A 12,766-nucleotide genomic window follows, 5' to 3' on the forward strand; every position below is an offset into this window, starting at 1 on the left:
AGCTCAGCCGTCACGTTCTGGGGTGCACGGCAGAGAACTGCTGGCCGGGGTGTTCCCCTCTGACGTCTGCCCCGGTGGAGGTGCGAGCTGACTCGAGGTGGTCCTTCTCCACCTGAGGCCCCCTCAGGTTTTGCCGGCCGCCAGCAGGAAGGGCAGAAGCCGTGTCCTCAAGGTCATGGTGGCATCATGTAGGGCTTTGGGTGGGCTCTGGGTCGGAAAGACCTGAGCCTGTCCTGCCTGCCGCTGAGCAGCACCATCCCAGGCAAACACCCGCTGTGCTGTTGTCTGCCGCGGCGGCCTTTCTCGCCCTTTCTCGGTAGGTCAGCAGCCACCGCCTCCCTTCTCCCTTGGGGTCCGCAGTTTGCGTCCTTGCTGTCCTCTAAAACCAAGCGAAGGACGGCCCCTCTCCCACCCCAGGTTAGTGGGGAGTGTGAGCTGAGACCTCCCCGTAACACTGTCGGCGCAGAGGCTGGCCTGTCACGGGCCACGGTGTCCGCCGTGCGTGAGGGTAGACACGTCTCAAATCATCCTGCAGACGTGGCCGAGGGAGGTTTTGTGTCACAGGTGACGAGTTCTGCTCTGAGTGGCGTGGGCGGCCGGGGGCTCTGGGGAGGGTTTTCTCCTGGCTCCGGTGCCCCCCATGGCTGGGCAGGCCCAGCCCCAGGCGCTGCCAGGCCCCGGCGCAGCTCCCCTCCTCCGACACAGGCCGGCCCCCACACACCCCCCACGGGAGGTTCGGGTCTGGACGTGGACACGGGGAGAACGTGGGTTGGCCGCTGAACGCAGGTCGGGACCTTCTTGATGTGGACACGTGAGCTGATGGGGGTTTGGGGAGGGGCGGCGGTTGGGGTCAGCTTATGTCACGCCGAAGGAACGGTCGTAGGTGTACGATTCGGTTACTGCAGTGTTGGGTGGACACCTCCGCCTGGTTCCCAAACACTTCTGTCACCCCAGCAGGAAACCCCGTCCCTCCCTCCTCCCTCGGGCCCCAGCCCGGAAACCCCTGTTCTCCTCTCCATGCCTAGAGACGTTCCGCGTGAATGGGATCACACGCTAGATCCCTCCGTGGCTGGTCTCGTGCATGTGGCTTTGTTTTCACGGGTTATTCGTGATGTGCAGGGGTCCGTACTGCGTTCCTTTCTGTGGCTGAACGGGACTCCCTGGTGTGGCCAGAGCCCACGTGGCCTGTCCCCCCGCTGACGGCCTTCGGAGCTTGGACCCGAGTCCTTGCTCACATATGTCTCCTTAGTCTTCTGGGGGCGTGGGGTAGACCTAGGAATGGGCTGGCCAGCTCCTAGAGTACCCGTCTTTGAGGAACCTGATCGATGTCTTAATGACCCAGCCTAGAGCTGTTCTCACGTGTCTGTGCTGAGTGGCACAGGGGCTTGGGCACCAGGCTGGGGACAGGTGGCTCTGGGTTGGGATGTAAGTGGTGCCCTTAGCTTGCTGTGTGACCTCTGGTGAGTCACTTGCCCTCTCTGTTTACATACCCCGACCCCTGCCAGGAACCTGCCTATCCCGGGACGGCACAGGCAGCACCGAGGGAGATGGTGTCTGCGCGCCTGGTCGTGAAGTGTACATTCAGCGGGCGCTCTGCTACCTTCCGGGGCTGGAATCTGTTCTCCCCGGAGCCTGTTCCCACCCACTCAATCCACGGAGGCTCCGCGAGCTCCAGCTGCCGTCAGCAGAGATGCTACAGTCCGGGCGCAGTGCGCAGGCCGGTGCACAGGACGTGTGGCAGACGTGTAACACGCCCAGCTCGTGGGGTTCCTCAGCTATACCCCAAGGAGCCTCAGCCCCAAGAATCTTTGTAAAACTGTGGCACTGATGGGAGCAGCACTGGCTTCGGGGGTGCTTGTGGATGCTGCGGGCAGGACCCGGGACATGCCACTCTCAAGAGCGGAGAGGCTGCTGCAGGGACGTGCTGCTGGGAGGTACGTAGCTGGGGTCGGGACCTGCTTTTTACGCTTCCCGCAAGCCCACCTTGTGGGTCACTGGGTGTGCCTGAAGGGCCGGCATCCGCCCTGCCAGGGGGTGGCAGGACCCAAGGGGGGAGGGAGCGGGGGCCTTACGGCAGTGACAGCTGTCCTCTCGTCTCCATGTTCCAGGCTGGCCGCTCCGGGTGCCCCCGTGGCCCCAGAACTCCCACCAGGCCCCACCGACGCACTGTTGCCCTGGCTGAGGACCTCTCTCTTTCCTGGTCCCTTGGGATTCCTGTATCTGCTGTCTGCTTCCAGGCCAGGGAGAGTGGGGATGTTGAAGAGGTTCCAGAACAGGACTTGAAATAATATGTAAGTCTCGAGTCTTGTTGGAATAGCTCCCTTATAGGTGTGCAGTAAAGGGTCCAGGGTGCCCGGAGCCCCGTGCCCTCGGACTTCGGGGAGGGGAGCTCTAGGACCTTGGAATGTCCTGATCTCAAACCTTTGTTTACTTGGGGGCCTCTGACCTGGAGGTTTCGGCTTGACTGCAGGAGGCCTGGAGGCTAAGTCAGCACCGGGCAGGGCTGGGCCCCCATCGCCCAGGCTCTGGAGAGCAGGACTGCGCCCGTCGTCACAGGTCAGTGCGGGGAGACAGCGGGCGGGGAGGCTTGTGAGCTCTGGGCCCGGTCCTCCTGTTGCGGACTTTTGTCTGTCTGTCCCCTTGTGCCGGAAGCAGCAGCGGAGTGAACTGGCTCCGCCGAGTTCTGCGAGTCCTTGTCGTGAACCACTGGGCCTGAGGGGAGCGCGTGGGGCCTCCCAGGACTTTGGAGCGGGCACGGCCTTGTCTGTCAGACACGCACCTCAGGTTGATCAGCTCCGTGTTCCAGGTAAGGAAACAGACTTTGGGGTGATGGGGTCAAGGTTTCGCAGCTCGTAAGGGGCCCCACGCACCAGGACTGCTTTGTGCATCCAGCGGCCGTCCGCTAGAAAATTCAAAAGAAAACCAGCACACCACCGTTCCCAACCAGTGTTTATTGGTGCCGGACTGCCAAGCGGGCACTGGCTACGGGGGCGCTCCAGTCTGGTGCGGCGGGGCCCAGGCCGAGTGGGGCACTACAGGGGCGCGGCTCCTACCTGGGCAGGGTGTCCCCCAGGCCCATGAGGCGGTGGGGGTGGGGGTGGGTCATGCGTGGCCGCTGGGCTGGGGGAGGTGCTGGTCCCAGGACACCTCCCTGTGCCTGCTGTTCCCCAGTGGCGGCAGCCGCTAACGGAGGGCGGGGGATTGGGGAAGGGGCTGCTCCTTCACGGCAAAAAGGGGGAATACATTCTTGTCTGAAGTACAGTGAAAAGACAGCGTATGTACCAAAGTTTCTAGAAAAGAGTGGGCAGAGGGGCAGGCGGATCCAAAGGCCTCAGGGACGCGGTCAGTCGCGGCCCACAGTACACCAGGCAGCTGTGAGGCGGGACAGAGACAAGAGGGCAGCAGGGGGGGTGGGAAGGGCAGCCCCTTCGCCCTGTCCCGGAGGGAGGCCGGGAAGCACCTCCCCGCCTCCATGCCCTGCCCCTGCTGCAGCCCCCTCTGGGGTCCCGAGGCTGCAGGGTTCTTTCCGTCTCCGGCCCGGTCCCCTCGCGGGGGCTGGCCCAACACTCCCACCCTTGGGCTCCCGCTTCCAGGACCTGCTGCACACCCACTTCCGTCTACCTGGCACCAGGATCCTGGAGAGGGCCTCAGGCTGACTCAGCGTGTCCACCTTGACGTGCCGGAACGCCTTGCACACGGGGCTCTGCAGGTGCCTGCGGGACGGGGACAGGGGGTGCTGTGGGGGCTGGGGGGCCTCTAATCCTGGCTCTGCGGGGTTGGGGGACTTTCCTCCTCCTCAGCCACACTAGGCGCTTAAAGAAACCAAGGCCCAGCCTCAGAGCCGCTGAACGCTGTGGCCTTGGAGCAGGGAGGGGCAGGCTGGGCTCCGGCCTCCCGAGGAGCGTTCTGAACCGGCTGAGCCGCCCAGGGGCCCACCCAGCGTTCTTAGAGAACTGGGGTTTGGGTCCCTGGAGCCACAGTTCTCAGATGGCAACAGACTTTACCTCGGCTTCCAGGCTGGCCAGGGACTGGGGTTCAGAGCCCTGCTGGTTAGGGCCGGTAGGGCCCCAGTCAGCCCAGTAAAGCCAGCACCCTGTGGGCCGATGCCCCACGGACGGTGCTCGTCACGCCCCTGCCCTCCCTGCTCTGCTCTCCAGGACGCTCCGGGAAGGGACGGCCTGGGCCCGCGGCCTGCTTACCGCCTCCACTCCTCCTCCGTCTCCCAGAACTCGTAGACCACGAAGGTGAAGCCGTCAGCCAGCCTCACGGCCGCGATGCTAAAAGAGAAGCACCGGTTAGGGGCTGTCCGACCGTCCCCCCTCAAGGCAGGGCCCCGCCCCGAGACTGGCAGGAGGTGGGAGGGGCCCCCAGCAGCTGCTCTCCTGACTGTTCGGTTCAGGGGGGCCCCTCCGCCCCCACCACAGGGCCCCGCCTTTCAGAGGCCGAGGATACTCACCAAATGAATGACAAAGCAATGATGCTTTAAAAGGGTTTTTATTCATTTAAAAATCTTTAAAAATAAAAGCATCTTCCTCTGGCCACGCCCTCCTCTAGAATGGTTTCACTTAATCCTTAAAACACTCTTGTGAGTTGGAATGGGCCCAACGGTGGCTGGGGGAAGGCCTGCGCGGGGTCCGGCGCCCGCCAGGCCCCCTTCCTCCCCTTCAGTAGGGCTGATTGTACCTGGAGCTGGGGGTGGAGGCAGGGGTTGCCTCCCCCAGTGTGGCTGACCCGGCGGGGAGGGGGCAAGGTGTGCAGATTCCACCTTCTCCAGCCCCATCCTGATCTGGCTCCCTTCCCAGCTGCTCTCTGGCCTGCAGCTTTCTCCCGGCGCCGCAGAACAGAACCCCAAGCATCGCCCAGTAAGCCCCGCACATCCCCTCCACCATCCCCTGTAGCAAGCCCAGGGACGACGACGAAGCCGAAGCCCAGGAGCCGGAGTCCCGGCCACTGTACGAGGTGGGGCAAAGCTGGAACCCCAGGGACCTCCCCGGGGCACGGGCTGACCTTGGGGAAGCCCAGCCCTCCAGCCCCAGCCCCACTCACTGGAAGCAGCTCCCGGCAGTGCCGCGGAGGTACTGGCGCAGGGAGTCCACGAACTCACTCAGCTGTTCGGGGCACACGGCCATCTCCTGCCGGACCAGCTGCAGGTGCTGGGGGCCACGGAGAGGGGTGAGGGTGGGCGCCCGTGGGCCGGCTGTGCCCCTCAGCCCTCTGTCCTCCTGGGACCCTTCCTGCCCCTGGGGCACAGCCCAAGACCTGGCCTCCCCAGACCCTCCCACAGAGAGCTCAGACAACTCGGCCAAGATAAAACCAGAGAAACCTCACAGGTACACACGCACCCTCTGTGCTTACGCGGGCTAATGGGAGTGAGGACTGGAGAGCCCTAAGCTGACAGCAGCCCCGCCAATGCGGGACGCCCGAGAAGGGTGTTCCCAGAGGCTCTAGGGATGCCGGGAGCCGCCTGCAAGGCGCTCTGGTCCCAGAAGCAACATCCCCAGGCCCAGCACAACTGTCCTGGCGTCACTGCGATGCTCTCTCTGCTCTGAGCCAAACTTTCTGAACAAAAAAACACCCCTGGGAGGGCTGGGGGACCAGCAGCTGGGGCTGCATCTCCCCTGGTGGTGGTGCCAGGGCGGGGGTGTCAAGGACACGGAGCTGCCGGCATGGAGGCCGGGCTCCAGCAGGGACGGGGCCGCAGGAGAGGGGCAGGAAGGGACCAGGCCTCACCATGTTGGTGCCTTCTTCATCCGAGAGGCGCTGCTGAAGATCAAACCAAACGGTCTGAAACCAAAACATACAAAGATGTGTTGGAGACAAAGACCACCTCCCCTAAGGAGGCCTCCAGGACTACCACAATGAGAGCCATCAAAGAGCTCCAGCCTCCCCACCCCATGGTTCCAGGGGCTCTGGAGTCCCCAGGCGGCTAGACGGAGCTCGGTCCATACACAGCGCTGGCTCTGAGGGGAGCTGGGAAGCCAGGCTGGGCGACAGACTGCAGAGCGGCCGAGAGCCCTTCTGGCCTTGGCATGTGGGAGCACTGGGAGGCACAGAGGGCGACCAGATCTACCCAGGGGGCATTCTGCCAGCAGGGGAGGGTCCTCTGGGGACATGCAGCCATGGGGGCTCCAGACTCGAATCCGGGATGCTGGGTTTTTGCCACAGCTGCTGGCAAAGCCCTGAGGTTCCTCATCAACATACCAATCACCCCGAGTCCCAACCCCCGGTGCCTCGTGAATCTAATGCTCTCCACGGGCTGGTCTATTACCCTGGCCTCCCCCAGGCCTTGAACTAGATGCTTTACAAACAAATCTTGCTGAACCGTCCAGACTGAGGAAGGCACCGCCCCCGCCCCCATGAGCCCCAAGAGAGCAGGAACCGCGTGCACACAGCTCACGACCCTGTGCCAGGGTCTAGAACACAGAAGCCGACGGATGGTCCGGCTGTTTCCGAGCCGAGAACCCTGGCTCCGAAGGCCACGAAACCTGCGCGACTGGAGGAGACTGGGTTTGAAGCCAGGGTCTCTCCCCTCCCGACCCACAGATTCCTGGTTCTTCTCCAACTGGCGCACCCCAGGAAGGCCACCTCTGCGCCTGCTCCCGACCATCCTCCACGGGGACGGCCCGTGTCTCCCGCACAGTCACGGACACGGGGTCCTTCCTCTCGTGTGGAGGACACACAACTGTGAGACACATCTGCTACTCGGGAGAACAGCCAGTGGCGGTCGGGCCTGTGATCTGTGCGGTCACTACCTCTGAGATTCTCCAGGATGTCCCCTAACGCCTGTGCCCCTATGGCCTCATTTCTGCAGCGGGTCCTGCAGAAGGTGCGGACTTCTCAGAAACGCGGGGCTGCGACGTGCCCAAGGTGTGCCGGGCCCCTCACCTCACAACACCGAGGCGGGCTCCTGGAGGCGGGGGGTGCGGGGGCACCACGTCTGCCCCTCCCCCTCCAGCACCCCATCAGTCCCACCCAGGCCGAGCAGCCAGGCGCAGGCGGGCTCGCAGAGGGCGGGGCCCCCTGCCGACCCCGGATTGGCTCCCGCGGGCGGCCTGGACCAATCAGGGGCCGGCAGGAGAGGCCCCGCCCCATCTCCAGGACACCCAGGTGCTCCGAGGTCTCCAGCCAGCTGGTTGTTAAGGCGACCGGGCGCTAAAAATAAGCTTCAAACAACCTCCCTCCCGAGGCGCCGCCGAGTTGTTATGGCAACCGGGCCTCGGGGTCCTGCCGAGCCGTTCCCACCGCGCCCACTCGGCAGGCTTTCCGGGGAGGGGGATCCCACCTCGGCTGCCCTGCAGGTGGACGGGCGCCTCCGCCCTCAGGCTCCCCTGCGGCGGGTCTGGCCTCGGCCTCCCTCTGCGCGGGGAGCTCCGCCCCCGCGGATCCCTCCTCACCCCCAAACCCAGGAAAGTACTTTTTTGCCCTTTTGCCAAAGATGTGAAAAATCCAGAGCCTTAGGAGACACGTACAATGGCTGTAACCACTGAGCTCGCGGGGAGCGGCTGCCCGGGGTCCCCCAAGCAGACACGTGCGTCTGGGTTTTGGTGTCAGAACATCCAGTAACGACGGCCAACAACCGCTCAGAGTAGATGCTCACCGCATGGCAGGCTCCGGGGGAGGTGCTCGGGGGAGGCGTTAAGACCACATTTTCTTTCATCCTCACAACAAGGCTGGGGGGAGGTCTACTCTGAATGCTTCTGAGTCTGGGGCTCAGAGAGGGTATGTCACTGGCCCAGGGTCACACAGCTGCTAAGTGGCCTCAGGGGACATCAGCCCTGCCCACAGCCTCACATCAGACTTGCAGGCTCCAAGCCCTGCCTGCGGTACTGGTGACGGCCCCTGTGGGTTGTGCTGTGAGGACCTACTGAGTGGTGAAATGTTCTCGGAAAACAGGATTCTGTTGAGACTCCGCCGTTTTTTTTAATTACCCGTGGACGTACTGAACCATATTTGAAAGAGGCCATGAATGCATCGGGTCATTGGAATGCTTCTAATCGCCTCTGGGACGTTGCTGTTGCTCACCTACTGCCTTTTGCCATCACCTGCCCAGGCCAGGCCCACCTTCCAGCAAAGCCACAGGAAGCCTTGTTGCCTGGCCATCTGGGCTCCTGCTGACTCCTTCCTGCTCCCTGAGATGCCCCTCCCAGCTGCCCCCATCCCTGTGACAGCTCCCCCTCTCCCCTAGCACCTCTCCTCAGGCCCGTACCAGGGACACATTTCCCCTAGTCTTGTTCTCCATTCCCCCATTCCCCCTTGGCCCAAGGTCCCTGGCTCCCGTCAGAACTCTAGGCCTGACCCTACACTCACTGGGTGCAGGGGCGAGGGGGACGGCAGGGTGGGCTTACCTTACTCTCCAGCCGTCCTATCAGCTCTGCCAAGCGGCTAATCTGGGCTTCCAGGCCCTCCTCCCTGGGGTCTGCAGAGACTAAGGAAACGAAACAGAGATGCCAATTGTGGGAAGTGTGAGGCGCTCTCAGCCCTCCCAGTCCCTTCTGGAGGCCCAGGCTGTATCCGGGCCACCGCCAGTGTCCCCCCAGGGCGCCACTCTCTCACCAGATGGAAGACTCTTCCCTTGTTCTGCAGCCCCCAGCTTGGTGCTGAGGGCATGGGGGGGTGCAGCGCTTCCAGACCAGGTCTCCACCACGCCGTGGCTGGCTTTGCTGTGGTTCTGTCTGCAGCTGGAGTGGAGGAAACACACCGATGACGGAGGCCGCAGGACCCTGGCCACTTGGACAAACACTAAACACCCGTTGTGAGCAGAAATGTGTACAGGTGACCTGATGGGGTCCCATTCCCGTGGGGCTGCCATAATGGCCTTGGTTTCCTGAGGAGTAAAGGAGGCCCACAGAGAGGTGCCTTCTGCAAGAACACACAGCTGGCAGGCATTCTAGGATGACCCAGCCCTGGGTCTGTGCCCAGGGGAGCCGGGGTCCATTCCAGGGCTGCCGCTGAGCCAGGCTCCCACCCCACAGCAGAAGTGACAGCTTCTTCTCCCGGCTTCACTGGGGTCGGGCAGAGGGAGCCTGGGTCTGTACCAGCTCGACAGGCCCCCTCTCTGAAAACAGGAGCCCTAGGAGAGAGTCCGGAGAGGGCACAGACCAGCACAGAAAAATCGGTGCTCCTGCCCTCAGCCAGGCCCCATGTCCTGTCCCTGTCCACAATGGTGCACACAGGCACAGAGCCCTGGCACGCCCTGATGGGCACACGCAGCTCATCACCAGTGTCTGGCCCAGGAGTGGGGGCTCAGAAGTGGCCAAACACCCAAGTGCAAAGAGATGCCGGGACACTCCCCCACACCTGCAAATACACCAAGATGCACACACACACCCCCGGGCACACGGCCAACGTGCCCTGTCCCGGGCCTCCTCCTGCCTTGGGACATTCCAGACTTTGTCTCCCGTGATCCCGAGAGTTCCGCAAGCCATGCCCCCCGTAACGCAGGGCCACCCCAATTCTTCCGGGAGGGGAAAGGCGGGTAGAGTCTTTGAGGTGTCCATCCTGATGCTCCACAAACCAGCAGCAAATCCAACGTGGCTGTCACACCACAAATGGGCACCAGGGGAGTCCCACAGGGGCCCCCGGGCTTGGAACCAGTAGCTGGCACCTGCACAGGGGAGCCGAAGGGGACCTGCTGCCCGGGGGCAAATTAGCAGAGATTCGGGGCGGTTCGAGGCGGGGGAGCGCACGTGGAGATGTGCCTCCCCATCACAAACGGTTCCCTCTGCCACCAAGGTCCCAAAGGAAGGTCCCAGCATGGGGCTGGTGACACAAGACGGGACATGCACAGAGCAGGGAATCAGCCCCCGACAGCACCCACCAACACACAGCTTTGAATCCAGATGCTGACCCCAAAATGAAAGGAAGCTCCGTGTCAACCTCCAGAGCTTTGGGGACCAGCCCCCTAGTCACAGGGCTGAGACGGACGGAGCAGAGTGGTGGGCTCAGCAACCCGGGACTCCGATCCCTCAGGCACGGGTGGGGGCCATGGGTGGGGGCCACGAGCGGGGGCCGGGCACCTGCACTTGACATTTCCCAGGTGCTGTGCCCACGGGTGCCCAGAGCACACACATTTGGGGAACAGCGTCTCTGAGCAGCTCTTGCAATCCTGTCCAGCTGGGACCAGCCCTCACCAGCCACACATCACGTGCTCGAACCCCCCCCAGGACAGCCACCGACACCCTGGCCCCGGTGAGCCACTGTGGTTCCTGTCCACTGTTTGTCTTTATGTCTCCTCCACACCAGATGCATCGGCTGTTCTGGAAAGGGGGGTGTGTCTCAACTTGGGACAGCAAATGTGAGGGCTCCTGGCCCCCAGGGGAAGGAGAGTGAGTCCTCTCTGAGAGGCCCCCTTCCCCACACAGACCCTCTCCTTGACTTTGACATGCAAACGCAGCCTGAAATCACTGCACTTCTCCTCCCTTCCGGGGTTTGGGGCTGCTACTCGTTTTTGAAGGCCTCTGAGACCTTGGTCTCCCCTTCTAACAGACGGAGGGGAGGGCAGGCCTGGGGTTTCCCTGCATCACAGGGGCCTGGTTTTCTAGCTACGTCACTGACGGCTCATGGAAGCTTCTCCAGTGATGGCAACCACATAGTTTCCGGAATTTACTTCCAGGTTTCGAAAACGAGGCAAATCATAGAACAGTCCTAGGGAACAACCTAAGTGAGAGGTGCAGGGATGTGGCCCACCGGTCAGGCTCTCGGAAACGGTCTTAACTCCGCGCGCACGTGCGTCCCCAGTGCACGCAGGTCCCGCACGCAAACCCCGTGCTCTGCACCGACAGCGCCTCATTCCACGCTCACGTCGCTGAAGAGGCAAGGATCGAATCGCCCCCACTATCCAGGTGGGGAAATGGGGGCACAGAGAGGGGCAGCCCCTTGCCCAAGGCCCCCCGGCCTCCAAGCACACAGGTGGCCCCAGCAAACAGCAGATGCCGTGGGCGACGCAGCCCCAGGGGACCCAGGGAGGCGCGGGACACACCGGATCTGGCTGGTCTGCTCCTCGATGGCCTCCACGGCGCTCTCCACAGAGCTGAGCAGCGACTGGATCTGACTGGCCGTCTCCTTCAGAAGGAAGCGCGTCACAAACTGGTCCACGTTGCTCCCGCCCTCGTACACCTGTGGAGGGAAGGGGCACAGATGCGAGAGGGGTTACGGAGGGAACTTCGGGGGGGGGGTCTGGCACAGAGCTGGGGGGGCACCTGGGGTTGGTGTCTGCCTCGCAGGAGGAAATGGGGACCCCAGGGCCACCCGCGTCTGGGGGACAATAGAGCTCCCGCGTCAGGACACAGGCTATGGGTTTGGAGACGAGGTCGGAGCCCCTGGCTCCACCGTGTACTGGCTGCTCCCCTCTGGGACGGTGACAGGAGCCCCCCTAGCATCCACCTCACAAGGTCATCCGCAGGACTGAACGACGACACGGATATCAAATGCTCAGGGTCGTGCCCGTCCCAAAGCAAGGGCTCAGTGACCAGCAGCTGCGGTGACAGAGACGAAGCTGACGCTGGGAACACGGATGGTGGTGAGGACGATGGCAGGGACAACAGTATGGTGGCCGCGGTGGTGGTGGTGGCAGTGACGGTGGCGGCAGTGACGGTGCTAAGTGCCCGAGGACAGGGTCGTGAAGATGACGCTGGGGAGGGCTGGCAGGGCCGAGGGTGCTCCCCGGGGACGGGGAGGATCACGCCCGGAGAACACACACCCCACCCCCTCCCTCCTCCGAGGACGAGTCCTCGGGCTCCCGGGCCCCCGTGTGCTCCTCAGAGGAGCGGAAGACGACTCAAGAGCGACCAGAGAGGTTCAACAGGCCCCTGTCAAGGAAAGGCCGGAGACGCCGTCTCAGGAGGAGGGGGCAGCAGGGAGGACGGCGGGGGGGGGGACCGGGAGACGGAGACTCCGAGGCCACGAGGGGAGCACAGTGGGGGGAGGAGGAGGAGGGTTTCCACAGAGTTTGCTCTGTGGCGGGAGACGCAATCGCCCCGTGTGTCAAGAGCCGGCCGCAAAGACATTTCTCAAGGCTCCGGGACCAGAGGAGAGCCCCGCGGCTTCAGAGGGCGGACGGTGGGACTGAGAAGGTTCTGGCTCAGCCGGGTCGCTCAAGGAGCATAAGGGATCAAAGGGCACCGGGTTGGGGACGCTGGTCCCCAGAACGCGAATGCTGGGGCCTCTCCCGCCTCCTCGGCCGAGACCCCCCCCCTCCGGAGCCAGCTGCCCGCACCGTGGAATTCCGCCCAGTCCCCGCAAGGCCAGGGACGACAGGGCCCTCAAGGACAGCAAATTAAGCCATCTGTCACTCTGACTGCAAATTAATTAGCAATGAGTGCACAAGGGAAGCATGGCTCGAGACAGAGAGGGAAACGGAGGCAGGCGTGGGGAGGGGGGGGCGGGGGCGGGCACACGCAGGGCGCTGTGTGGAGGGGCTGGCCTGTGCCGACAGCGGCGACGAGCCCTGACAGAGCATGAGGCTGTGGCAGAAGGCAGATAAGGCTCTGGTCCCCTAAAGCGTTTCGGTGACTGATTACCCTCTCAATCCAGGGATCAGCGGGGCCCGGACGAATGAACGGCCAAGAAGATATAATGGGGTAAGAACTTCCGTGCAAAGACAGAAAACCCGCTAGAAACCATCAGGCAGAAAAATGAGCTGCAGCAAGTGTGTCAGAAGCACCTAGACCTGTGGCTGAGGTTGCAAAGACCCAGGAGGGGAAGTGGCAGCTCAACCCCAGAAAGACTAGTTATCTTCCCAACGGGGGAAAATGCCGCCTTTACAGAT

General features: G+C 63.2%; 1 protein-coding gene and 1 long non-coding RNA gene across 3 annotated transcripts in view; one reads left to right on the forward strand and one right to left on the reverse strand.

Moving 5' to 3' along the window:
* The first annotated feature begins 811 nt into the window (after positions 1-811).
* LOC122911187 lies at positions 812-4,225 on the forward strand. Of its 2 annotated transcripts, none has more exons than XR_006385439.1 (6): positions 812-1,934; positions 2,109-2,291; positions 2,453-2,556; positions 2,656-2,806; positions 3,594-3,709; positions 4,158-4,225. It is a non-coding gene; the product is annotated as an uncharacterized LOC122911187 (long non-coding RNA). The 2 variants fall into 2 exon arrangements; XR_006385440.1 differs by having other exon boundaries at positions 2,471-2,556.
* Positions 2,958-12,766, reverse strand: part of NECAB2 (N-terminal EF-hand calcium binding protein 2) — a 29,403-nt gene continuing 19,594 nt past the window's right edge. The window contains exons 6-13 of the mRNA XM_044255644.1: positions 10,979-11,115; positions 8,554-8,678; positions 8,346-8,425; positions 5,731-5,784; positions 5,047-5,153; positions 4,200-4,277; positions 3,622-3,713; positions 2,958-3,372 (exon numbers count right to left, since the gene is read on the reverse strand). Coding sequence (XP_044111579.1) covers positions 3,344-3,372; positions 3,622-3,713; positions 4,200-4,277; positions 5,047-5,153; positions 5,731-5,784; positions 8,346-8,425; positions 8,554-8,678; positions 10,979-11,115 — 702 coding nt within the window. The 3' untranslated portion in view covers positions 2,958-3,343. The remainder of the gene's footprint in view (positions 3,373-3,621; positions 3,714-4,199; positions 4,278-5,046; positions 5,154-5,730; positions 5,785-8,345; positions 8,426-8,553; positions 8,679-10,978; positions 11,116-12,766) is intronic.

The sequence above is a fragment of the Neovison vison genome, chromosome 7 (genome assembly GCF_020171115.1).
Source record: "Neovison vison isolate M4711 chromosome 7, ASM_NN_V1, whole genome shotgun sequence".
Taxonomy (NCBI): Eukaryota; Metazoa; Chordata; class Mammalia; order Carnivora; family Mustelidae; genus Neogale; species Neogale vison.